The sequence below is a fragment of the Oryctolagus cuniculus genome, chromosome 8 (genome assembly GCF_964237555.1).
Source record: "Oryctolagus cuniculus chromosome 8, mOryCun1.1, whole genome shotgun sequence".
Taxonomy (NCBI): Eukaryota; Metazoa; Chordata; class Mammalia; order Lagomorpha; family Leporidae; genus Oryctolagus; species Oryctolagus cuniculus.
Window position 1 is genome coordinate 62540654 of NC_091439.1, and position 24043 is coordinate 62564696.

At 43.0% G+C, this 24043-nt stretch overlaps 1 protein-coding gene across 1 annotated transcript in view; it reads left to right on the forward strand.

Annotated features, from left to right (window-relative positions):
* MANBA (mannosidase beta) overlaps positions 1-24043 on the forward strand; it is a 131171-nt gene that overhangs the window by 104517 nt on the left and 2611 nt on the right. Inside the window, exons 14-16 of the mRNA XM_051819549.2 lie at positions 17636-17780; positions 20426-20568; positions 22170-22427. Of these exons, the coding sequence (XP_051675509.2) occupies positions 17636-17780; positions 20426-20568; positions 22170-22427 (546 nt within the window). The remainder of the gene's footprint in view (positions 1-17635; positions 17781-20425; positions 20569-22169; positions 22428-24043) is intronic.

A 24043-nucleotide genomic window follows, 5' to 3' on the forward strand; every position in this document is an offset into this window, starting at 1 on the left:
TTTTTTTTTTTTTTTTTTTTTTTTTTTTTTTTTTGTGGTCGTTGAGTTTCTGGAGCTCTTCATAGATTCTGGAAGTTAATCCTCTGTAAGTTGCATAGTTTGCAAATATTTTCTCCCATTCTGTTGGTTGCCTCTTCACATTGTGGAGTGTTTCTTTTGCAGTGCAGAAGCTTCTCAGTTTGATGTAATTCCACTTGTTAATTTTGGCTTTGATTGCCTGTGCTATAGGGATCTTTTCCAAGAAATGTTCCCCTGTGCCAGTGTCTTGTAGGGTTTCCCCAGTGTTCTCTAGTAATTTGATATCACATTGTAGAATGAGGTCTCTGATCCATTTTGAATGGATTTTTGTGTAAGGCGTAAAGGGTCTTGTTTCATACTTCTGCATGCAGAGGTCCAGTTTTCCCAGCATCATTTGTTGAATAGATTGTCTTGGCTCAAGGGGTTGATTTTTGCTCTTTGTCAAAGATAAGTTTTTATAGATGCACGGACTAATTTCAGAGGTCCTATTCTGCTCCATTGCTCTACACATCTGTTTTTGTGCCAGTACCAGGCTGTTTTTTTGGACAGGCAGAGTGGACAGTGAGAGAGAGAGACAGAGAGAAAGGTCTTCCTTTTCTGTTAGTTCACCCCACAATGGCCACTGCGGCTGGTGTACTGCGCTGATCTGAAGCCAGGAGCCAGGTGCTTTTCCTGGTCTCCCATGCCGGTGCAGGGCCCAAGGACTTGGGCCATCCTCCACTACACTCCTGGGCTACAGCAGAGAGCTGCACTGGAAGAGGAGTAACCGGGACAGAATCTGGTGCCCCGACCAGGACTAGAACCCAGTGTGCCGGCGCCGCAGGCGGAGGATTAGCCTATTGAGCTGTAGCACCGACCAGGCTGTTTTGATTATAACTGCCCTGTAGTATGTCTTGAGGTCTGGTATTGTGATGCCTCCAGCTTTGTTTTTATTGTTTAAGATTGCATTAGCTATTTGAGTATTTTTGTGTCTGTGTTCATCAGGGAGATTGGTCTGTAGTTCTTTTCCTCTGTTGTATCTTTTTCAGGTTTAGGAATTAAGGCGATGCTGGCTTTGTAGAAAGAGTTTGGGAGGATTCCCTCCCTTTTGATTATTTTGAATAGCTTGAGAAGAATTGGAGTTAGTTATTCTTTAAATGTTTGATAGAATTCAGCAGTGAAGCTGTCAGGACCTGGCTCTTCTTTGTTGGAAAGGTCTTTATTACTGATTCAATCTCCATCTTTGTTATTGGAATGTTTAGGTGTTCTATGTCTCCATGACTCAATTTTGGTAGATTGTATATGTCCAGGAATCTATCCATTTATTTAGGTTTCCTGATTTGTTGGCATACAGCTTTGTGTAGTACTTACTGTTGATTGTTTTTATTTTTGTGGTGTGTGTTGTCACATTTACTTTTTCATCTCTGATTTTATTAATTAGAGTCTTCTCCCTCTTTTGGTTAATTGGGCCAATGATGTATCAATTCTATTTTTTTTCCAAAAGAACAGCTCTTTATTTTATTGATCTTTTGTATTTTTTTTTTTCTTTTTGGTTTTAGTTTTGTTTATTTCTTCCTTAATTTTAATTATTTCCACCCTACTAATTTGGGGTTTGGTTTGTTTTTATTCTAGGTCCTTGAGATGCGTTGACAGCTCATTTATTTGGTGACTTTCCAGTTTCTTGATGTAGGCACTAATTGCAGTAAACTTCTCTCTTAACACTATTGCTGTATCCTATAAGTTTTGATATGATGTATTGTCATCTTCATTTCCAGAATTTTTTTGATTTCTCTTTTGATTTCTTCTGTGACCCACTGTTCATTTAGGAGCATGTTGTTCAGTCTCCGTGTGTTTGTATATATATATATATTTTTTAGATTTTATTTATTTTATTTGAGAGGTAGAGTTACAGATAGTGAGAGGGAGAGACAGAGAGAAAGGTCTCCCTTCCATTGGTTCACTCCCCAAATGGCTGCAACGGTTGGGGCTGCGCCAATCCAAAGCCAGAAGCCAGGTGCTTCTTCCTGGTCTCCCATGAGGGTGCAGGGCCTTGGGCCATCTTCTACTGCTTTCCCAGACCATAGCAGAGAGCTGGATTGGAAGTGGAGCAGCCAGTACTAGAACCAGTGCCCATATGGGATACCAGCACCATAGGCAAAGGATTAACGTACTGTGCCATGGCGCCAGACCTTTGCATATATTCTTGAGATTCTTGAGTTGTTGGTTTTGAGCTTCAATCCATTGTGATCAGAGAAGGTGCATGGTATGATTTTGATTTTTTTTTGAATTTGCTGAGACTGACTTTATGGCATAATATATGGTCTATTCTAGAGAAGGTTCCATGCACTGTAGAGAAGAATGTGTATTCTGCCACTGTTTGGTAAAAAGTTCTGTAGTATTCAGTTAGGTTCATTTGGTCCTTAGTGTTGATTAGCTCTGCTGTTTCTTTGTTGATTTTCTGGCTGGTCGATCTATCCATTGATGAAAGTGGGATGTTGAAGTCTTCCATTGCTATTGTATTGGAATCTATGTCTCCCTTTATATCCATTAACAGTTCTTTTAAATAGGCAGGTGCCCTGTAATTGGGTGCATATACATTTACTATAGTCACATCTTCCTGTTGATCCCTTAATCATTACTAGTGTCCTTCTTTGTCTCTTTTACCAGTTTTTGTGTTAGTCTATTTTGTCTGATATTAGGATGGCTACACAATCTTTTTTTTTTTTTTTTTTCTGTTGGCATGGAATACCTTTTTCCATCCTTTCACTTTCCGTCTGTGTATATCTTTGTTGGCAAGATATGTTTCTTATAGGCAGCAAATAGGTGGGTCTTGTTTTTTAGTTCATCGGCCAGTTTATATCTTTTAACTGGAGATTTGAGGCCATTTACATTCAGGGTAACTATTGATAAGTAACTACTTGGTCCTGCCATGTTTCTGCGAATATTCCTGTCATCTACTTTGGATTTCCTTTGTATTTTTACTGGGAGACATTCTTTCGTGATGATGGCTTGCTTTCTGTGTTTCTGTGTATAACACATTTTTTAGCATCTTTTGTAAGGCTGGATGAATGGTGACAAATTCTTTCAATTTCTGTTTGTTATGGAAGGTCTTTTTTCACCTCCATTCATAAATGAGAGCTTTGCAGGGTATAATATTCTGGGTTGACATTTTTCCTTTTTTTTAAATTAAGATTTGGATTATATCATGCCATTGTCTTCTAGCCTGTAGGGTTTCTGATGAGAAGTCAGCTGTGAGTCTAATTGGAGGTATTCTGAAAGTAGTCTCACGTTTCTCTCATGCAAATTTTAGAAACTTTTCTTTATGCTTTACTGTGGACAGTTTCACTACAATGTATCATGGTTAAAATCTTTTCTGGTCATGCCTATTAGGAGTTCTGTGTGCTTCCTGTACTTGGATGTCCCTTTCTTTCTCCAAATTAGTAAAGTTTTCTGTAATTATTTCACTAAACAGGCCTTATAGAAACTTCTCTTTTTCTACACCTTCAGGCACTCTTAAGACCTATGTGTTGGCTCATTTGATAATATCCCATAGATCTCCAATACTGTTTTTAAGGTTTCTAATTCTTCTTCTTCTTTCTTTCTTTTTTTTTTTTTTTTTTTTGGTCTGATGTAAAATTTCCAAATATTTCTCTTCTAGTCAAATTTTCTTTCTTTTGCCTCACTAACTCCATTTTTAAGGCTTTCTACAGCATTTTTAACTTGATCTATTGAATTCTTCATTTCTTTTCTTTTTTTTTTTTTTATTTGACAGGTAGAGTTGTAGACAGAGAGAGACAGAGAGAAAGGTCTTCCTTCCGTTGGTTCACTCCCAAAATGGCCGCTACAGCTGATGCTGCACCGATCCACAGCCAGGAGTCAGGAGTTTATTCCTGGTCTTTCATGTGGGTGCAGGGCCTAAGCACTTGGGCCATCCTCTACTGCCCTCCCGGGCCACAGCAGAGAGCTGGACTGGAAGAGGAGCAACTGGGACTAGAACCCAGTGCTCATATGGGATGCTGGCGCCACAGGCGGAGGATTAGCCAAGTGAACCATGGCACCGGCCCCAAAATTCTTCATTTCTAATGTTTCATTTTGATTTCACTTTAGAATCTTAATTTCATGGGAAAAATTTTCATTTGTATCATATATGGTTTTCTTTGGTTTGTGGATTTGCTTCTGATTGCTTTTGAGTAATCCTGTGATTAATTTTTTGAATTTCATTTCTGGCATCTCCTCAATATCTCCATCTTCACATTTTAATATTGAAATGTTGTGTTCCTTTGAGGGGGAGGGTCATAGTGCCTTCCTTATTCTTGTTTCTTGAATTTATTTTTTATAGGCATTTGTAGAATTTTTTTTTCCTTTGATGGCTTTTTCTATTTGAGTATTCCTCTGTGGCTTAGTGGAATGTCTACACTTTCAGAGAATACCGAGACGTGTATGGTAGATGTGGCCAGGGAGCTCTGGTAAGTGCTCCAGCATGGAATGAGTAACCAGGATAACACCCAAGTTGAGCATAGTAGTTCTCCTCTGGTTAACAGGATGGAGAAGAAAGATCACCTCTGTTGGTGTGACCATCTCTTCTCTTCCAAGCTGTGGAATGCCCAGGTGTTAGTCCCTGACCGTTCAATACTTACCTACACCACTGTATGTACTGCACGTATGATCTGCGCATTCTTTCTTGTGAGCATGGTTCTCTCTGCTATGAGCTGCTCTAGGCAACCGAGCAGCTCTGAGAGTATGCAGCGGCACTCTGTGATTGCCCAGCACCCAGCTACACCCTGCCTCCTCTCACAGTCCCAGTGTTTTCTCAGTTTCAGCACCCAGGGCTCTCAGGGCCAAGGAGTGCCTGTGAGGTCACTCTGCTCTGCTAGCCCGTCCTGTCCGCAGGGAGACTGAGATGTTCCCAGAGCCGCCATCCATGTGTTCCAGTCCACTGGATCTATCCAGCCTTCCCAACCAGATTCAAAGTCTGTGGGGAATGTGGATTTTTCTCTCTGGTAAGATCTCTGGATCACAGGTCTGCTCCTTACCCGCAGGCCACAGCCCAGCTTGCTTCAGAATTGTGCTAGGTGCGTAAGAGAGTACTGCAGGTGTCACTTCCCTTCTGTAGGGATGGCTTCTCCTCCCCTCCCATTGCCACATGGGTGCAGCTGGTGCAGGGGAGACTGTCCCCATCAGTTGTTCCTGAATTGCTGTGGTTGTGCCTGCTGACTGGGTGGAAGGTGACCCCAACTGTTGCTGGGTGCATGCACAAAAGCTGGAGCAGTTGCTACCTGCTTATGTCCAAAAATGGTGCCAGCCCTCCCATCACTGGCTGCAGGTCGCTGTTGTAGTGGGGAGAAGGGGGAGAGAGAGAGAGATGCACTGCTTTCTTTTCACCACTTTTCTGGGTGAGTATCTACCCTGCTGCCCTGAGGGATCTGGCCCAGACCCAGAAACTGTGCAGTTCACTAAGCTCTCCCTGTATCAACAGTTGCACAGCCCAAGCAGTCCAGTCTCACCTGGTTTGCCAGGGCAGGTGCTTTTTCCCCCAGATCCAAGCTGCTAGTTCTTCGTTTTTTTTTTTTTTTTTTTTTTTTTGCTGCTGCTTTCTCCTTGTCTGCAACATCCACACTGATCCGGGTTATTTCTACTGCTTTCGCAGTTCCCCTGAAGTTTGGCCCTGAGAGTATACTTTCTCCACTTTTTTCTATATTAATTTTGCTTAGCCTAGATCAGAACACCCTGTCAATATTCTGTCATCTTGGAACTCCCTGCTTCCCTTTGAATGAGCATTTCTATTGCTACCTATGCAGCTAAGAAAAGCAAGTGCATGTGCACACCAACACACATCTAAATTAATGGTTAGAGGCTGGTACTGTGACGTAGTGGGTACAGCCACTGCCTGGAGTGCGGGCATCCCATATGGGTGCTGGTTTGAGTCCCAGCTGCTCTGCTTCCAATCCAACTCTCTTCTATGGCCTGGGAAAGCAGTGGAAGATGTCCCAAGACCTTGGGCCCCTGTACCTGCGTGGGAGACCCTGAGGAAGCTCCTGGCTTCAGATTGGCACAGTTCTGGCCATTGTGGCCATCTGGGGACTGAACCAGTGGATGGAAGACCTCTCTCTCTGCGTCTCCTTCTATGTGTAACTCTGACTTTAAAATAAATAAATCTTTAAAATAAAATAATGGTCATAGCACGTTATTCATAATTACCCTGAACTAGAAACAACCCAAATGCTCCACCCACAGTTTTGTTATTTGGAAGGCAGAGATATGCAGAGAGAAGGGAGAAGGAGAGATGAAGAGAGAGATCTTCCATCCATCTTCCCTCTAGAGTTCTCTTCCTAAATGGCCACAATGATCAGGGTTGGGCCAGGCCAGAGCCAGGAGCTTCATCTCCGTCTCCTACATTGGTACAAGGGTCCAAGTATTTGGGCCGTCTTCTGCTTTCCCAGGCATATCAGCAGGGAGCTAGTTTGGAAGTGGGGCAGCAAAGACTCAAACTGATGCCCACATGGTATGCTGGTGCTGCAGGCTTAACCTGCTAAATGTCCTTTAGTAGGAGAATTTATAAACAAATCGTGGTATAATCATATAGTGGGATACTCCACAACAGTCAAAAAAAAAAAAAAAAAAGCAATGATATAAACTTGGTTTAGTGTCAGAGACTTATGTTGAGTAAAACAAACCAGTCAGAAAAGGGTACATACTGTATTGATCCCTTTTATATTAAAATTTAAATAAAGCAAGACTAATCATGGTGACAGGAAGCAAATTGTTGTTAACCACTGTTATGGAAGAGGGTGGTGAGTAATAATTCAGAAGGAATACAAAAAAACTTTGTTTCTTTATCTGTGGTTACATAAGTATATGCTTATGTCAAAAGGTACATGTTACACTATGCACCTTCCTGGAAGCATTTTCAGAGCACTTTTATTGAGATATAGTTGATATACCATAAAATTTTAAGTGTACAATTAGGTGATTAATATATTTATAAAGTTGTACAGTCACCATGATCTAATTTTATTTATTCATGTATTTGATAGGCAGAGAAAAAGAGAGAGATAGACAAGCCAGGAGAGATCTGTGCTCTGGTTCACTCTTCAAATGCCGGAAACAGCCAAGATTGGGCCAAACCCAAGAGGAGCTGTGAACTCAGTCCAGGTCTCCCATGTGTGGCAGAGACCCAGCTACTTGAGCCGTCTACTGCCCTCCGGGGTGGGCATTCGCTGGAAGCTGGAATTGAGAGCAGAGCAGGGACTTGAGTCAAGGCACCCTGATAGCGGAGGTGGGCATCCCAAATGATGTCTTAATGGCTCCACCAACTACCAGCCCTGATGACCCAATTCTAGAATATTTCTGCTGTCATTCAAATACCCTCATGCCTATTCCCAGCACCCCCCCTTTCCTGCTTCCAGCTCCAGAGAAATAAATCTGCTTCTAGCTCTATAGATTTCATTTTTCTCAGCATTTCATATAAGTGGACTCATACAATATGATCCTTTGCATCTGGCTTCTCATCAAGCATAATGCTTTTGAAGCTTAACCATATGTTGTTATGTTATGTTGTGCTTCATTATTTTTTCTGGCCAGATAGTATTCTGTTGTAAGGATACACACATTTTATCTGTTTGCCACTTGATGGACATTTGGATTGTTTCCATCTTTTATTGTTATGGATAATACAGTTATGAATATTACTATGCAAATACCTGTATAAAATATTCTAATTTTGAAAAGATTTTATTTATTTGAAAGGCAGAGTTACAGAAAGAGAAAAAGACAGAGCTCTTGCATCCACTGGTTCACTCCTCAAATGACCACAATTGCTGGGGCAGGGTCAGGCTGAAGTCAGGATCCCAGAGATTTCTTCCAGGTCTCTCAGGGGCCCATACACTTGGGCCATCTTCCACTGCTTTACCAGGCACACCAGTAGAGAACTGGATTGGAAGTGGAGCAGCCATACCTCAAACCAGCAGCCAGATGGTATGCTGGCATTGCAGGCAGTAGCTTAACCCACTTCTCTACAATGACTGCCCCTCTAATTTTTTTGAGATGGGTAGAAGTGTATGAGTGAAATTGTTTAGTTATATAGCATGTTTATATTTGATTTTAAAATAAACTATCATTAAATTGTGGATATTATTTTCCTATTAATGCTTCCATTTAACTTTTCCTATTTACCTATTTTATTTCATAAATCTGTGACTCCATACACATTTAGCTTATAGTGGAGCCACTGCTTACTTACCTGATGTTGTCATACTTTGTTTCAGGTTCTTGCAGAGAAGATAAAAGCCTAATCCTAATTAGATGGATTAATCTGAAGTAAATCATAAGCTTTGGTTAAACATGATCACATGTTTAGTTTTCTTTATTTTACTTAGACAGACAGACAAAGAGAGATCTTCTATTTACTGGTTCACTCCCCACGTGGCTGCAACAGCCAGTGCTGAGCCAGGCTAAAGCCAGGAGCTAGGAGCTTCACCTGAGTCTCCCACATGGGTGGTAGGGGCCCAAGCACTTGGATCACCTTCCACTGCTTCTTCCTGGTGCATTTGTAGGAAGCTGGATTGGAAGTGGAACAGCTGGGACGTGAACCGGTGCCCAAATGGGATAACAGCTTTGCAGATGGCAGCTTTACCCACTATACCACAGGGCCAGCCCCACATGAAGTTTTCTCCTTAGCATCTAAAAACATACCATTTTTTGTCCACACACAAGCTTACTATAATCAGTTTTCTCCCATATGAAAACACAACTTCCTGTGTAGAAGTTGGGTCAGAAAACTGTAGAAGGTGATAGAATAAGTAAGAGAATTTTCAGATCAACCATACTCTTGTAAGTCGGGGGAGTTGTGGCAGTATGATGTGTAACCCATGAACATCAACACAACATTGTAGGGATGTGTAATGTTTACACATGCTCTTTTAAAAGTGTTGCAGTTCATCTTTTAATCATTCCATAACCAATGCTCTGTTAGAGTGTTTTGCTATGTAACATAGGCTGCACCTTATTCGTGTTTGTCAGAGCACAGGAGAACCTTTTTGGCCATTGTATTTCATGCTGGCTTTCCTTTTCCCAGCTGCTCATTTGATTACTGTCACTTTATTCTTTTTCCTCAAAACCACACTGAAAGAACTGATAGAAATGATTGTTCTTTTCTGAACTCATTGGCTTTCAAGGGGCATCGTCAGGAGTTGGGCATACAATGGAATTGTTTGTGGCCTGTTTTTTTATTGGTGATGGGCTTGTGGCTTGTCTGGCAGCTGAACCTTGTGTTCTGTCAGGCTTTGGCTCAGAATTGAACTTGCCCTTGTGCAGTGTGTGTGTTCTACCGTGATACATTCTAATGCACTCAGAATTATGACATGTTTTGTTTTTAGTGTTAGATTTTCTTGATGACTGAAATACAGACAGGAAATGTTAGAGTGAAAAAGTTTTTCCTCCTTTGTTACTTTGATATTAGAACAGTCACCTTTAATCTGGGTATTACAAGTAAAACCCATCTCTGGTATACTGTCTCTCTCTCTCTCTCTCTCTTTTAAAGATTCATTTATTTATTTGAAAGAGTTACACAGAGAGAGGAGAGGCAGAGAGAAAGAGAGAGAGGTCCTCCATCCGACGGTTCACTCTCCTGTTGGCCACAATGGTTGGAGCTGCGCCGATCCGAAGCCAGGAGCCAGGACCTTGCAGCTTTTTCCAGGTCTCCCACGCAGGTGCAGGTGCAGGGGCCCAAGGACTTGGGCCATCCTCCACTGCTTTCCCAGGCCATAGAAGAGAGTTGGATCAGAAGTGGAGCAACCGGGTTTTGAACTGACACCCATATGGGATGCCCGCTCCACAGGCAGTGGCCTAACCCACTATGCCACAGTGCTGGTCCCTGTTTTTTTTCTTATAATCTCTTATATTGTTCAGAATAACAGTTGCACCTCCTTTTTAGACTTTTTCATAAGTAAGTGATTTTTGCAACTGTCTGCAAAGTCTTGGTGTTTCCTGTCTTCTCTTTGTCTTAAAGTCTTGAAGTCACCCCTCTATGCTCTTGCCTCTTCAGGTCTCCTCATATTCCAAGATAGTCTTGCCTTACCTTTCATTCTCCTGCCTTCTCAGTTATCTTGTATCCCACACAGAGACACACTCTGCTGAGCTTTAGACCACTCCCCACGCTGCAGACTGATTAAACTCTTACAGTGACTTCCTCCCCCAGCCTGGCCTCTTAGCCACCGAGAGAGGAAGCTGAGCTGACAGTCCTCACCAGCCCCTCAGCTGATAGCCCCCTCTGGTACCTTTATTTACTCTTCACATAAAAGGGCTCTTCTAAAAGTTCATGAAATATTTATTGTGAAAAAATTATCATGTAGGTTTCAAACTTTTTTGCACAAGATAAATTTATCATTTATTTCCCTTTTCCATAGACTTTTTTGAAATATCTCACTAACGATTTCCCAGGGTATGTCCTTGAGAAACTCATATTCTTTTTAAAAGTTTTTTATTTTAATTTTTAAACTTTTTATAAAAGCGAAATTCAGATTCTTTAGGCCCACTTTACCTCTCTATGCTGCAAGTCAATCACAGGAGGAAGGGCAGGCTGCTGTGGGCCCACGTGCTACAGCCGCTGTTCGGTACACAGCACCGCGACACGAGGGATGACCCAGACCATACTGAGACTTAAGGTGGGGCTGGGTGAGCAAAGGAGGGATTATTAACATAGGGTGTTCTATAGTAGAGGGCTTTCAGGCAGCATGCAATTTAATAATCAAGGAATCAGCATTTTCAGGTGCCTATTAAATGCCTGGTCTTGGCCCGTGAGTTCCTTTGTATACCTTCTTATCTAACACTAAAAACATCTCCAGACACTCATTCTGCTGCTTCCATTTTCTACGTAAGGAAAACAGAGGCTCAGAAAGCTTAAGGATTTTGTCCAAGGGCTCAGGACAATTAATACAGCAGAGTTTCTGCTTTTTGAATGGCAAGTAATATTATATCCCTTCACAGTTGAGATCAGGGAAGTTTTATAATTACTGAGGTATTTGGTTAAATTAAAACACTAGTTTTCAGCAATGATATAAAACATATCAGAAATTTTGTATATTAAATAAGGAACTCATTGGAACATGAGAAAAAATAACAAAACAAAAGTTAGTTTTCTGAAACAAAAATCAACAACATTGACAGAAACTTTTAACAAGATTGCCCAAGAAGAAAAGATAGATTGAAATTAATAAATCAGGAATAAAAGGGGAAATGTTACTACACAGCTTATGAAATAAAAAGGATAAGAGAATACTATAAATACTTGTTTAGCAACAAATCAGATGGGTGATTAAATGGATGAATTCCTAGAGAAACAAGCTATGCCTACTGACTCAAAAATTAGAAAATCTGAATAGATCTATAATATCCAAAGAAATTGAATTAGTAAAAAAAAGTAGTCCCTGCAAAAAGAAGTCTAGAACCAGACGACTTCATTAGCGAATTCTAAATATTTACATAAGAATTAGTCTGTCACTAACTCTTCCAAAAAATAAGAGAAACATTTCTAGTTCATTCTATGAAGATAATATTACCTTATTACCTAAACCAAATATACCTCAAGAAGAGCAACCTATAGGCAAATATCCCTGAATGCAAAAGGGAAAAAACCTCTAACGAAATAGTAACCGGCCGGCGCCACGGCTCACTAGGCTAATCCTCCACCTTGCGGCGCCGGCACATGGGGTTCTAGTCCCGATCGGGGTGCTGGATTCTGTCCCGGTTGCCCCTCTTCCAGGCCAGCTCTCTGCTGTGGCCAGGGAGTGCAGTGGAGAATGGCCCAAGTGCTTGGGCCCTGTACCCCATGGGAGACCAGGAGAAGCACCTGGCTCTTGCCATCGGATCAGTGCGGTGCGCCGGCCGCGGTGGCCATTGGAGGGTGAACCAACGGCAAAGGAAGACCTTTCTCTCTGTCTCTCTCTCTCTCTCACTGTCCACTCTGCCTGTCAAAAAAAAAAAAAAATAGTAACCATCCAAATCCAGCAGTGTGTAAAGGGATTATATGTCATAACCAACTAGGACTCATCCCATGAACGCAATATTGGTTTAAGTTATGAAAGCCAATCAGTGCAATAAACCATAGTAAAGGAAAAATAACCACATGCTTTTCTCAAAGATGAAGAAAACACATTTGATACCATCCAACACCCTTCATGATTTTAAGAGAGGCACTCAGAGTAGAAGGGAACTTGCTCAATTGATAAAGGGGTCTCACAGCTAATAACATACATGATGGGGAAAGAAAGCTGCTCCCCTACCCCCAGGATCAGGAAAAGCACAGGATACGTTCTCTTCCCACTTCCGTTCAATATTGTACTGGAGGTTCCAGCCAAGGCATTTAGGCAAGAGAAGGAAATAAAAGATAAATGTAGAAAACCCTAATGAATCTCCAAAAGACTATTGGACTAATAAACGAGTTCTGTGAAGTTAAGGTTGTAAGATAAATAAATATACAAGAGGGTCGGCATTGTGGTGTAGCAGGTTAAGTGTCTGCTTGTGATGCCAGCATTCATATGACAACTGGCTGTTCCACTTCTGATCCAGCTCCTTGTTAATCACTTAGGAAAGCAGCAGAAGATGGCCCAAGTTCTTGGGCCCTTGCACCAACATGGGAGAAGCAGTGGAAGATGGACCACGTCCTTGGGCTCTTGCATCCACATGGGAGACCCAGAAGAAGCTCCAGGTCCCTAACTTTAGCCTGGCCCAGCTTGGCCATTATGGCCACTTGGGGAGTGAATTAGCGGCTGGAAGATCTCTCACTCTGTCCATCCTCCTCTGCCTTTCAAATAGAAGAAAAAGATAAATATATGGATATCAATAGTATTTTCATGCACTAGCAATGAACAGGGCACTATCAAGAAAGTAAAAAGATAATCCACAGAATCAGAGAAAACTTTATAAATCATATATATAAGTGTCTGGTATTCAGGAACACTTATAACTCAATAATGCAAAATATTCTATTTTTAAAAGATTTATTTATTTGAAAGAGTTACACAGAGAGAAGAGAGGCAGAGAGAGAGAGGGGTCTTCCATCCGATGGTTCATTCCCCAGTTGGCCACAATGGACGGAGCTGTGCCAATCTGAAGCCAGGAGCTTCTTCCAGGTCTCCCTCGCAGGTGCAGGGGCCCAAGGACTTGGACCATCTTCTACTGCCATCCCAGGCCATAGCAGAGAGCTGGATTGGAAGTAGAACAGCTGGGTCTTGAACTGGTGCCCATATGGGATGCCAGCACTTCAGGCCAGGGTGTTAACTCACTGCGCCAGAGCACCAGCCCCAAATGTCATTCTGTTTTTTTAAAATGGTGAAGGCTTTGAACAGACATTTCTTAAAATGGCCACTGAAACAGATAATTGATACCATTAGTTAATAGGGAAGAACAAAGCAAATCAACCTCAAAGAGATGCCATTTGTGCTTGCTAAGATAGCTAGAAAACAAAAAGAAGAAAAATAGTATTTTCAAGGATGTGCAGGAATTAGAAAACTCATATGTTGCTGGTGGGAATGTAAAATGGTTTAGCTGCCATGGAAAACATTTTGTCATTTTCTCAAAAAGGTAGACCCAGAGTTACCATATGAATATTTCTACTCTTAGGTATATAAACAAGAAAACTTAAAGCATATGTTCCGGAAAATTTGTACACAGATGTCTGTTACAGCATTTTTCACAGTAGCCAAAAGGTGGAAATAACCCAGTGTTCATCAGCTGATGAATAAGTAATAAATAGATAAATAAAAAATAGAATGAAGGGCCGGCGCTGTGGCATAGCGGGTAAAGCCGCTGCCTGCAGTGTTGGCGGCATCCCACATGGGCGCCGGTTCAAGTCCCGGCTGCTCCTCTTCTGATCCAGCTCTCTGTTATGGCCTGGGAAAGCAGTGAAAGATGGCCCAAGTCCTTGGGCCCCTGCACCCGGTGTGGGAGACCCGGAAGAGGCTCCTGGCTTCTGGCTTCAGATTGGCCTAGCTCCTGCCGCTGTGGCCAACTGGGTAGTGAACCAGTGGATGGAAGACTCTCTCTCCCCCTCTCTTTCTCCCTCCCTCCCTCCCTTTCTGCCTTTCATATAAATAAATCTTTAAAAATTTTTAAAAAGATGTTAAAAAATAGAATAAAGCGGTGTTCAGAAATAAAAAGGAATGGAGCCCTGATACATGCTGCAGCATGGATGGACCTGGAAGAATGCTAGGGGAGGGAAACCAGTTACAACTGCAATGTGTTGAATCTAATTATGGCCCTAGCTGTTTTGGCATAGAAATAGATGTTTCTTCTTCTTAGGACTATGATGGTACTTCAAAAATTTTCTGGAAAATTTGAAAATATGAGTTTTCCATGAACTTTTATTTTTTATTTATTTGAAAGAGTTAGAGAGGTAGAGGCAGAGAGAGAAGTCTTCCATCCACTTGTTCACTCCCCAAATGGCCGCAACAGCTGGAGCTGAGCCAATCTGAAGCCAGAAGTCAGGAGCTTCTTCTGGGTCTTCCACTTGTGTGCAGGGGCCAAGGACTTGGCCCATCCTCTGCTGCTTTCCTAGGCACATTAGCAGGGAGGTGGATTGGAAGTGGAGCAGCTAGGACTCAAACTGGTGCCGGCACTACAGGCTGGGGCTTTAACCTTCTGTACCACAGTGCCTCTCCTTTCATGAACTTTTAGTACTCTCATATTTTTCTGTTATCCTCTTAGTTTTTCAAAAAAATTAAAAAAAGTGGGAGAGAGAGTGCTAACCCTCTGCTAGTTCTCCCTGAAAATATCCTCTGCAAGGGCTGGGTCTGCATCAGGCCAAGGCTGAAGCCAGGAGCAGGGAACCCAGTCCAGGTCTCCCATATGAGTGGCAGGGACCCAGTACTTGAGCCATCACTTGCAACTTCCTGTGGTGGCAATAGCTAGAAGTTGGAATTGGCATGGAGCCAAGACTTGATTTCGGCTACTCTGATATGGGACATGGGCATCAGAACTGGCATCTCAGCTGCTAGAACAAACACCCACCCCATGATTTAGTTTTTGGATCTCATGTTCAGACTATATCCTCTGGTTATGAATCTAAATATTCAGACTATATCCAGTACCACTTGCTTTGTGAGGTATTTACTCTCCTTGGAGCATACTTTCCAGCTGTCACTGCTGTGGTCCCAGCATACTGGTTTCTGAAAGAGAAGGGAATTTCTTTATCTGCCCATGGCTGATAGCATCTCTTGCCTGGAGTGTTTTAACAGCTTACTAAGTGGTCTCCCTACATCCATTCTGGCCCCTTTAGGATCCATTCTTAATTTGTTAATCCAAGTCATCTTCTGGAAATGCAAACCTGGTCATAAAAGTCTTTAGCTTGAAGGCTATTTGTGACTCCCAGTTGCCTGTAAGAAGCATCAAACTCTTTACCATGTTTCACTTGGCCTCCCACAGCCTTGCTGCTATGTTCCTCAGCCACCTCTCTTTCCTTGCTCCGGGCTGTCTGTTCCGCTTTGGCCTTCCTCCAGTTCTTGGCCAGCCTGAGACTTCTTCTGTAACCACTCTTTGTCCTCTCTGGCTGAGAGGTTCTGCCCTCCCCTTTTTCCATTTCTTCTTTTAGGCCAATCCTCAGTCCTTATTTTTTTTTTTAATTAAAAAAATTTTTTTTGACAGGCAGAGTGGACAGTGAGAGAGAGAGAGACAGAGAGAAAGGTCTTCCTTTACCGTTGGTTCACCCTCCAATGGCCCCTGCGGCCGGCACGCTGCGGCCGTTGCACCACGCTGATCCGAAGCCGGGAGCCAGGTGCTTCTCCTGGTCTCCCATGCGGGTGCAGGGCCCAAGCACTTGGGCCATCCTCCACTGCACTCCCTGGCCACAGTAGAGAGCTGGTCTGGAAGAGGGGCAACCGGGACAGAATCTGGCACCCTGACCGGGACTAGAACCCAGTGTGCCGGCGCCGCAGGCGGAGGCCAATCTTCAGTCCTTAGTTAGGCATGTTTACCCAACCGCATGAGCTCAAAATGTTGTGCACTTCTTTTTGTTAGTACTTATGGCGTTGAATGTTCCTTCGTGTGATTCTTTGATTAAGGCCTGTCTTCTGCACAAACCAATAAGCTCCATGAGGGTGGCTGTATCATTTTTGGCTGGGATAGGGGCTTACCATTACCAGCATAATAGCACATGCTGTGGGTACTAACCACATATTTATCCAATGACCATGGTTTCTTCTTGCTTCACCCTGCTAGAATGTTACTGTTTCAACTCAAGTATGTCCTAGTTTCACCTATGACTTTCTTATTAGCCAGCCTACCAGTATCTAAAGGTTCTACCTTTATCTGAGCTTTTCCAGTTTTATAGGGAAGCCTCTGAGCTTCATGGCCATTTATACACCGCTTTTCCCTTCCTCTGTGAAAAATCCAGAGGAAAATCTTAGAAAAATCGAAGGCCATCCTGTTTTCTTACTGAAATCCACTGCCCTGGGTCTTCCTTGGTGACCGCTCATGAGCTCCTCCCAAATACAACTTTGAGAGCAGGTGCTATACACTGTGTCAGTAACAGCTGCAATAAACGAGACTGGTGTTTCAATGATGATGACAGTAATTAAGGATCCTGCATGAAGTACTTGAGGCCTCTTAAGTAAGAACTCATTTCACTTGTCTCGTTGTAATTTGCCATCTGTTCCAAGAAATTTTGTATTATCAAAATTCATTATATAAAATTTTTTTGTCTAAAAGCATTAGGGATTGGATAATATCAGATATACTATAACAAAGTTATGTTTCCTGTAGAATGCTACTTAATAGCTATGAATGCATTATCACAATCAACCATTGACAGAACCCAGTGTTTGACTCTCTCTCTCTCTCTCTCTCTCTCTATATATATATATATATATATGGGGAATTTTCAAAAAAGATAATGGAAAATTAGTTTTATGGAGAAACCATGGATTTCAAAATTTTTCACCAAAATAAACTTATAATTTTAGTTTTTGCAAACTTTTTGATATTGCCTGTGTAGCATTTTCTCTGGAGTGTCCTTCCTTGCCTACACTGTCATTAGCAAAGAACCATTTTTGCCATCCAATTCCTTTGATACCCATTGCTTTTAAAGATTTATTTATTTATTTGAAAGGCAGAGTCACAGCGAAAGATGGAGAGATATAGAGATCTTCACCTACTGATTCACTTCCCAAATGGCCAGGGATGGGCCAGGTGAAAGCCAGGAGCCTGGAACACCATCCGGGTATCCCACATGGGGTGGCAGGGGTCCAAGCACTTGGAGCCATAGTCTGTTGCTTTACAGGTGCATTCGCAGGGAGCTGGATCAGAGGTGGAGCAGCTGGGACACAAACCAGTGCCCATAGGGGATACCAGCATCACTAGTGGCAGTTTAACTCACTGTACCACGATGCTGGTCCAAGTTACCCATTGCTATAATAAATCAAACACTAATTCTGCAGATAAAGCTGCAGTGAAGACAAGAGCTTCTCTCATGCTAAGGAGCTAATTTTAGGTCTGGTACAATAAGTTATTCCTAATGCCTATCAAATCCCCAAACTTATCTAATTTGCCTTAAAAAACTTACACAGACCTCAAACCTGTAATTTTCCCAGGACTAGACAGCGTATGTCAAACAGTAACACCTGTGTGTGGATGGTTTCTTCTGAATCAGGTGGTACAGGCCCAGTGTGTCAAAACAGAAACTGAATTCTACCTCCGCAGCCGCAGTGAGATAGTGAATGGAGAAGGGCACACCATGGGGGCACTTTATTGGCAGCTGAATGACATCTGGCAGGCTCCATCCTGGGCCTCTCTAGGTAAGTGTGGGAGCATTCTTTGTGTGGGGGAGATAAAGCAGTAGCTGTGGGAAGGTAGACTGAGAAGGCGCAGAGCCTGACAGATCAGATGAACCCAGCAGAACTTCAGCTATTAGAGACTTTTCCTGGGACCTGTCTGTGAACTGCAGCCATCCTGCTCACCTTGAGGCTTTCTGTGAGCCTTAGCAGCAGCCTCATTATGAGCACTTGTTCTGTGCAAAGTGATAGCAGCAGGCTAAGAACAGGAGACATCCCTATATGAAGACCTCTGCCACGTGTCTTGCAATTGTTGCACAAAATTTTGAACTTATTTAAGGGGGCTTTCCAGGGCCAAGAGAGTATGAACTTAAGTATCCCTGCTCTGAGTAGAGGCACTCAACCAAGTAGGATTGGGCCAGTTAAGTGTTAAAATGCCCCTTCCTCTGAGTCTTCCCCCATTTTAAGTCTATAAGACCACCTTATTATTCCTTCTTATCTCTTGGGTCGAAGGTAGTAAAGTCAAAAATTCAAATAGGAAAGGTTACCAGTTGTACGAGCTCGACTAGCAACAGGTGAGACGACTGACATAGAGTTTGCCTTTTGAATTATTCCATCTACATTGGTACGTTTAAAAAAATTGAAGAAATAGTGAAGAGTCTTTGGCCTTCACTAGAGGTGATTTGAAGCAAAGTTCAGTTAATAATAGAAATACTAGTTCAGGCCATAAGGCAGAGGCCCGTTTGCTGGGTGAGGCTGTTAAACTGGCTGGGAAAGCAAATGCAAGGCAGCTCATTCCAGATACGCCCTCATTAATGCCAGATGGGTGCTTTGCAGGGATTAAGTTTTTGATCAAGCGTCTCTGACCAAACTATCAACAAGAACCGGATAAAAGGTGTAACACAGAATGAGAATCAGAGATGTACTGTGGGATGGAATATCCTTCCATGTTGCTTAAAAGATAGCCAACACACATGGGCATAACTCTTGCCTTCTGGCTGTGGATGATGTGTGAATGAGGTATGGACTTCGAAAGTATAGAGTTCAATTCCAGAAATGGGACAGCCCTGTTTTTGTAAATCTTCTTTCAAGCGATTGCATGTAGACTATGCATGTGAGTTCTTCATAGAAAGTACAGGAGTGTCTTGGGCTGGTTTCTAACTCTGGCAGGACCCTGCCTCTATGGAGAGGGTCACCAACTCCTCACTTATTACAGAAGAGTGGTGCCACGGAGAAGCTGCGACAAAGCATGGTGTGTTTGTTCCCAGTCTGGGTAGCCTCATAGCCCCTGATGGGCCAATAAATCCACTGTTAATAGTGCGTGCAGGTAGGGGAGGGACGTATCTCCTCTTATTGCCTGCAATGGTGATATGTTAAAGGGATTAACAGCTACTTAGAATCTGTAGGGTGCATATATTTATTTTTAAAAACTAGTCTAATTTATAATATTCCAAATACAAAAGTATACCTGGGCCTTCTGCTTGGTTCATAAATTTGAAAAGCTACATAGCTAATGGTAAAGCCAAAAATTAGGAGAGTTTTAGCCTGTAATGCAGAGTATTTTGTTGGTATCCAAACTTTATCACTGGTGAGTAACCTGGGATGTGCAGCAACGAAGCCTTTTGCTTTAGTTCCTGCTCCCTTAAGTGTATCTGTCTGTGGCCTTTCCTCTGGAATGGATATCACACATGAGAGTGCGTAAGTTACCTCAGGTCTGAGCCACCTCACTTTTGTGAAAAAACGTTTCAAGTTTAAGTTCTAGTTCGCTTTAGAGATCCAGTAGGAAAAGCCTCTTCACACCACCCCCTCCCCACCTATCTTGTTAGGAGGAAGTGCTACTAGTTGGAACTGAAGTGCCTGGAGTTGATTTTTTTTTTTAATAAAACCCTTAAATTAGTATTGTCTGAACTTCCAAACCACATGGCCCCATCTGCACGGCTGGTGTTGTGTGTCCTGGCACCCCTGCTCCTGCTGGCTTGATGATAAAGGTGCTTTGTGGGGAAGGCGTTTTATTCTGAAAGAGAGCAATGCTGAGAAAGATCAAGTTTGTGCGTTGAGCACACTACACATGCCAGCAAGGCACAGTGTTCTATGGAACCTTGACAACTCGTCCTTGTATTTGAGGCACAGCCGTGCAATGCCGCTGGTTTCAATGCTTTCTCCCAGTCTGATCTTGTCAGCCACATTTGTGTTGTCATTGTTTTGGTTTGCTCATGGGGTTTTGTGCCTATGGGAAAAGGAGACTTTGAGTATTAAGGGATTTCTAAGTGAATACTTGTTAACAGGTGTTGCCTGCCAGTGCTGCTAATTTCTTCCTCTGTGTGTGCCTGGCAAAAAGGACCACTCCCTTGTGGAGGTCTTAGCAAAATTGCCTGCATGCTAGCAGGGAGATCGGGATTCAAAATGCTGCCCCAAATTGGAATCAAGAGCTGAGCCTCCATTTCTTCCCGTGTAAAGTGATTTGTTAAAACCTGTTACCCAGATGTTGTGAGGGGACGTGACTTAGTATCCAAAATGCTCCCGGGCTGTTCACCCTCATGGGTTCCTCGGCCATTGGCTCCCTTGGGCGCTTCTTCCCCAGAATCAGGGTGAGCCACTCCAAGCTGGGCCTCAGCGCCTCCCTTGAGCACCGGGCTCTGCCCATCTTGCACTTTCTTGGTTGCTTGCAGAGTACGGGGGCAAGTGGAAGATGCTTCACTACTTCGCTCGGCGTTTCTTCGCTCCGCTGCTGGCCGTGGGCTTTGAGAGCCAGAGCGCGTTAAACATCTATGGCGTGTCGGATCTCCACTCCAACTGCAAAGTCAGGCTCACCGTACGTAACCGCCACGCGCACTTAGTTGGTTGCTTATCCTACTTTTGAGAAAAATCAAATTTATTTGTATTCAGATGGCTCTAGAGTCTGGTTGAAAATGGGCCGTTCTTGGAGTTACAACACATGTATTTAGATTAAAACGCTGCCGCTTAATACCTGACCTTAAACAAGAGCCTTGGAGTCTTGGAGATTGTATTTGCTCCTCTATAAACTGATACCTACCTGTTTGCTTAAAAGGATTTCTATGATAGTGAAAAAAAATTAGATGGAAGTGAACTACATAAGCTGTAAAGTGCCACTTAAATGTAAGCTTATTTATTTGATGAGAAGCTAGAAATAGTGCAGACTTTGCCAAAAAATGTTTAAAAATGGGATGTTACAGTGGAAATCAGTGAGAGTATTTAGAACGGGCAGAAAAATGAACTTTTATTTAAAACAAGCTTAAATACAAAGAAAGGGTGGAAACTAACATTCTCAGGTGGCTACTATTTGGAGGATGTCAACACTGAACACAGATCATTTTATAGAAAAATTATAATGCACCAGGTACTGCATCTTCCATGATTATGTTTTTTTTAACTTTTATTTAATGAATATAAATTTCCAAAGTACAACTTATGGATTACAATGGCTTCCCCCCCATAACGTCCCTCCCACCCGCAACCCTCCCCTTTCCCACTCCCTCTCCCCTTCCATTCACATCAAGATTCATTTTCGATTACATGATTATGTTTTAAATTCTCACAGTCACCTGTGAAATTAATGCCACAAATATTCCTATTTTTAAAAATGATTTATTTATTTGAAAGAGTTACAAAGAAGGAGATCTTCCACCTGCTGGTTCACTTCTCACATGGCTGCAAGAGGTGGGGCTGGGCCAGGCTGGAGCCAGGAGCCTGGAGCTGCTTCCAGGTCTCCTACATGGGTTCAGGGGCCCAAGGACTTGGGCCATCTTCTGTTGCTTTCCCAGGCCATAGCAGAGAGCTGGATAGGAAGTGGAGCAGCCGGGACTCACTCAGAGTGCCCTCATGGGATGCCGGCACTGTGGGTGTACGCTTAACCTCCTCACCATAGCACCAGCCCCAATTAGTCCCACTTTACAAATGAGGAAATGGAACCTGGGGAGTTTGAACAACTTGGTCACATAATTAATTGGAACTTCATAGGGCTGGGATTAAAACTCTTGCTGGGGATCAGCACGGAAGTGCAGTGCATTAAGCTGCCTTCTGCAGGGCTGGCATCCTGTATGGGCACCAGTTCAAGTTCTGGCTGCTCCACTACCAATCCAGTTCCCTGCTAATACGCCTGGGAAAGCAGCAGAAGATGGCCCACATTCTTGGACCCCTGCACCCACATGGAAGACCTGGAAGAAGCTCCTGGCTTTGGCCTGGCCCAGCCTCGGCTGTTGCAGCCATTTGGGGTGTGAACTAGTGGATGGAAGTTCTCTCTCTCTCTTTCTCTCTCTGTAATTCTGACATAAATAAATCTTTGGGGAAAAAAAAAAAAAGCTCTTCTGCTATTTGGACTTTGGGCGATCACTACTACTGGTCTCTGAAAAGCCCAGGGACCGGGAACGTTCACTTTGTTTCTTTTCTCCCCAGGTGCGAGTCCACTCCTGGAGCTCCCTGCAGCCTGTGTGCTCGCTTGTCACTAGCCAGCTTGTGATCAAAGCCGGGAAGGCCGTCCCCCTCTATAAGGAGCCCGTGTCGAAACTGATGAACCGATGTGGGAATTGTACGCGGAAAAGCTGCGTGGTTTCCTTTTTCCTTTCAACCGATTCGGAGCTCTTCAGCCCAACAAACTATCACTTCCTGTCCTCCCTGGATGAGGCCGTGGGGCTCCTGGAGGCGCACATCACTGTAAGCACGGGGTTACGGTGTCACTAGGTTTCAACATCACTGTGGCCTCTGATTGCAAATTCCACCCCCTTGGTGCTGACTGTGCCTGAGGCCCTGGGGAAGGATGACCAAGATCAAATGCTGTTTATTTCTAATTCAAGATCGGCCAGAGTTTGGGTTACTGCTGCTCATGCTGCCCCTCCCCTCTCCCCCAGTGGGGCTGGCACCGTGCCAGGGGAGGCAGCGCCTTGACCAGGTTCCAGCCTCCCTCCGTTCTAGGCACCTTTCTGTGCAGTCTCTCATTTTCCCAACAACCCTGAAGTGTTATCATCTGTGATTTGCAAGTGAAAAAACCAGGTTAGAGAGGAGAAGTCAGGAGCTCAAGTTCCTGTGGCGAGAGAGCACCTGGGGCCCAGTGAAAATACTTACTTTTGAGTGTTTAAGTCGTCTGTTTATACTCTTACTCTCTTTGATTTATTGCTTTGAGGTAGCTTAGTCATCAAATCCCTTACTTTCCAAGAGCAAATTAGACGTTCAGTGTGTGTTGGTATACAAATTGAGCCGCCAGAGAATTTGGTATCTGGTTGATTGAGTTCTCAGTCACCTCCTCACCCCCAATGCCCTTTTTTTTTTTTTTTTGAGAAAGTTTCTCCACTTTCAGCAAGTGTTAAATTTGTTTTACTGCTTGACTCCATTGGGAGGGATTTTGTACATTTACTTTAGGACTAATTACCTAAAACACCCAGTCCATATACGTTATGGAAAAGAGGCCTAACAATGGAAAATTAATGGTGAAATATTTTCACAATGAAGCCTGACTTATCTGTAATGACTATGTAGGACAGATATGAAGGAAATTACATGTGCTTACACAGAAATGAAAACCATATACTGGCCAAATATGTCTTCTCTAAAATTATGAGTTTTAAAACAATGTTTTGCTCTGCTAAGTTTTCATTACCCTGAGATAACTGGGTTGGTGGGAGAGAGATATAGGGTTTCTTCCTTGTCCTTTGGATTTCAGTGAGACATGTCTTTCCAAAAGAGACATAGTGGTAGTAATGATAGTACTAATACTGTTAACATTTATTTTGAACTTACTTAGGCCAGGTACTTGACTGTACTATTCCAAGGGAGATGCTAGAAACTTCTTCTCCCTATCAGGGGGCAGGTTTGGACCCTAGAATCTGCAATCAGATGCATGGAGATGAGATTTCCTAACTGAGGTAGGCAACAAGAGAGAGCAAGGCACCAGTGTTTCTTCTGGCCTTGACCTTGGAGCAGCAGTAGCTGAGGCCAGTGAGAGTGAACCCTGTGAACTTCACTGTAGCTGCTTTAGGGTCTTCGCCAGATTCCCTGAGTAGTATGATTGTGGATATTTGACATCTAAGGTCAATCCCGAGTCTCTGACTCTCCAAATATGCCTAATGTGCTTCAGTTTCTGATCTGCTGCTTTCAGCGTTGGTTTTCTTTATAACTCGGAACCTCGAATCACAGTCCTACAAATATGTAAGGCTAACTATAGATAGTAAAAATTGCTCCTGGAAATGCCTTATGTGTCACGTGATGTATAAAGCAGACTCTGCCAGGTTGTGTGTGTGTGTGTGTGTATGTTGAGGAGCCACGTTGTGTGACCA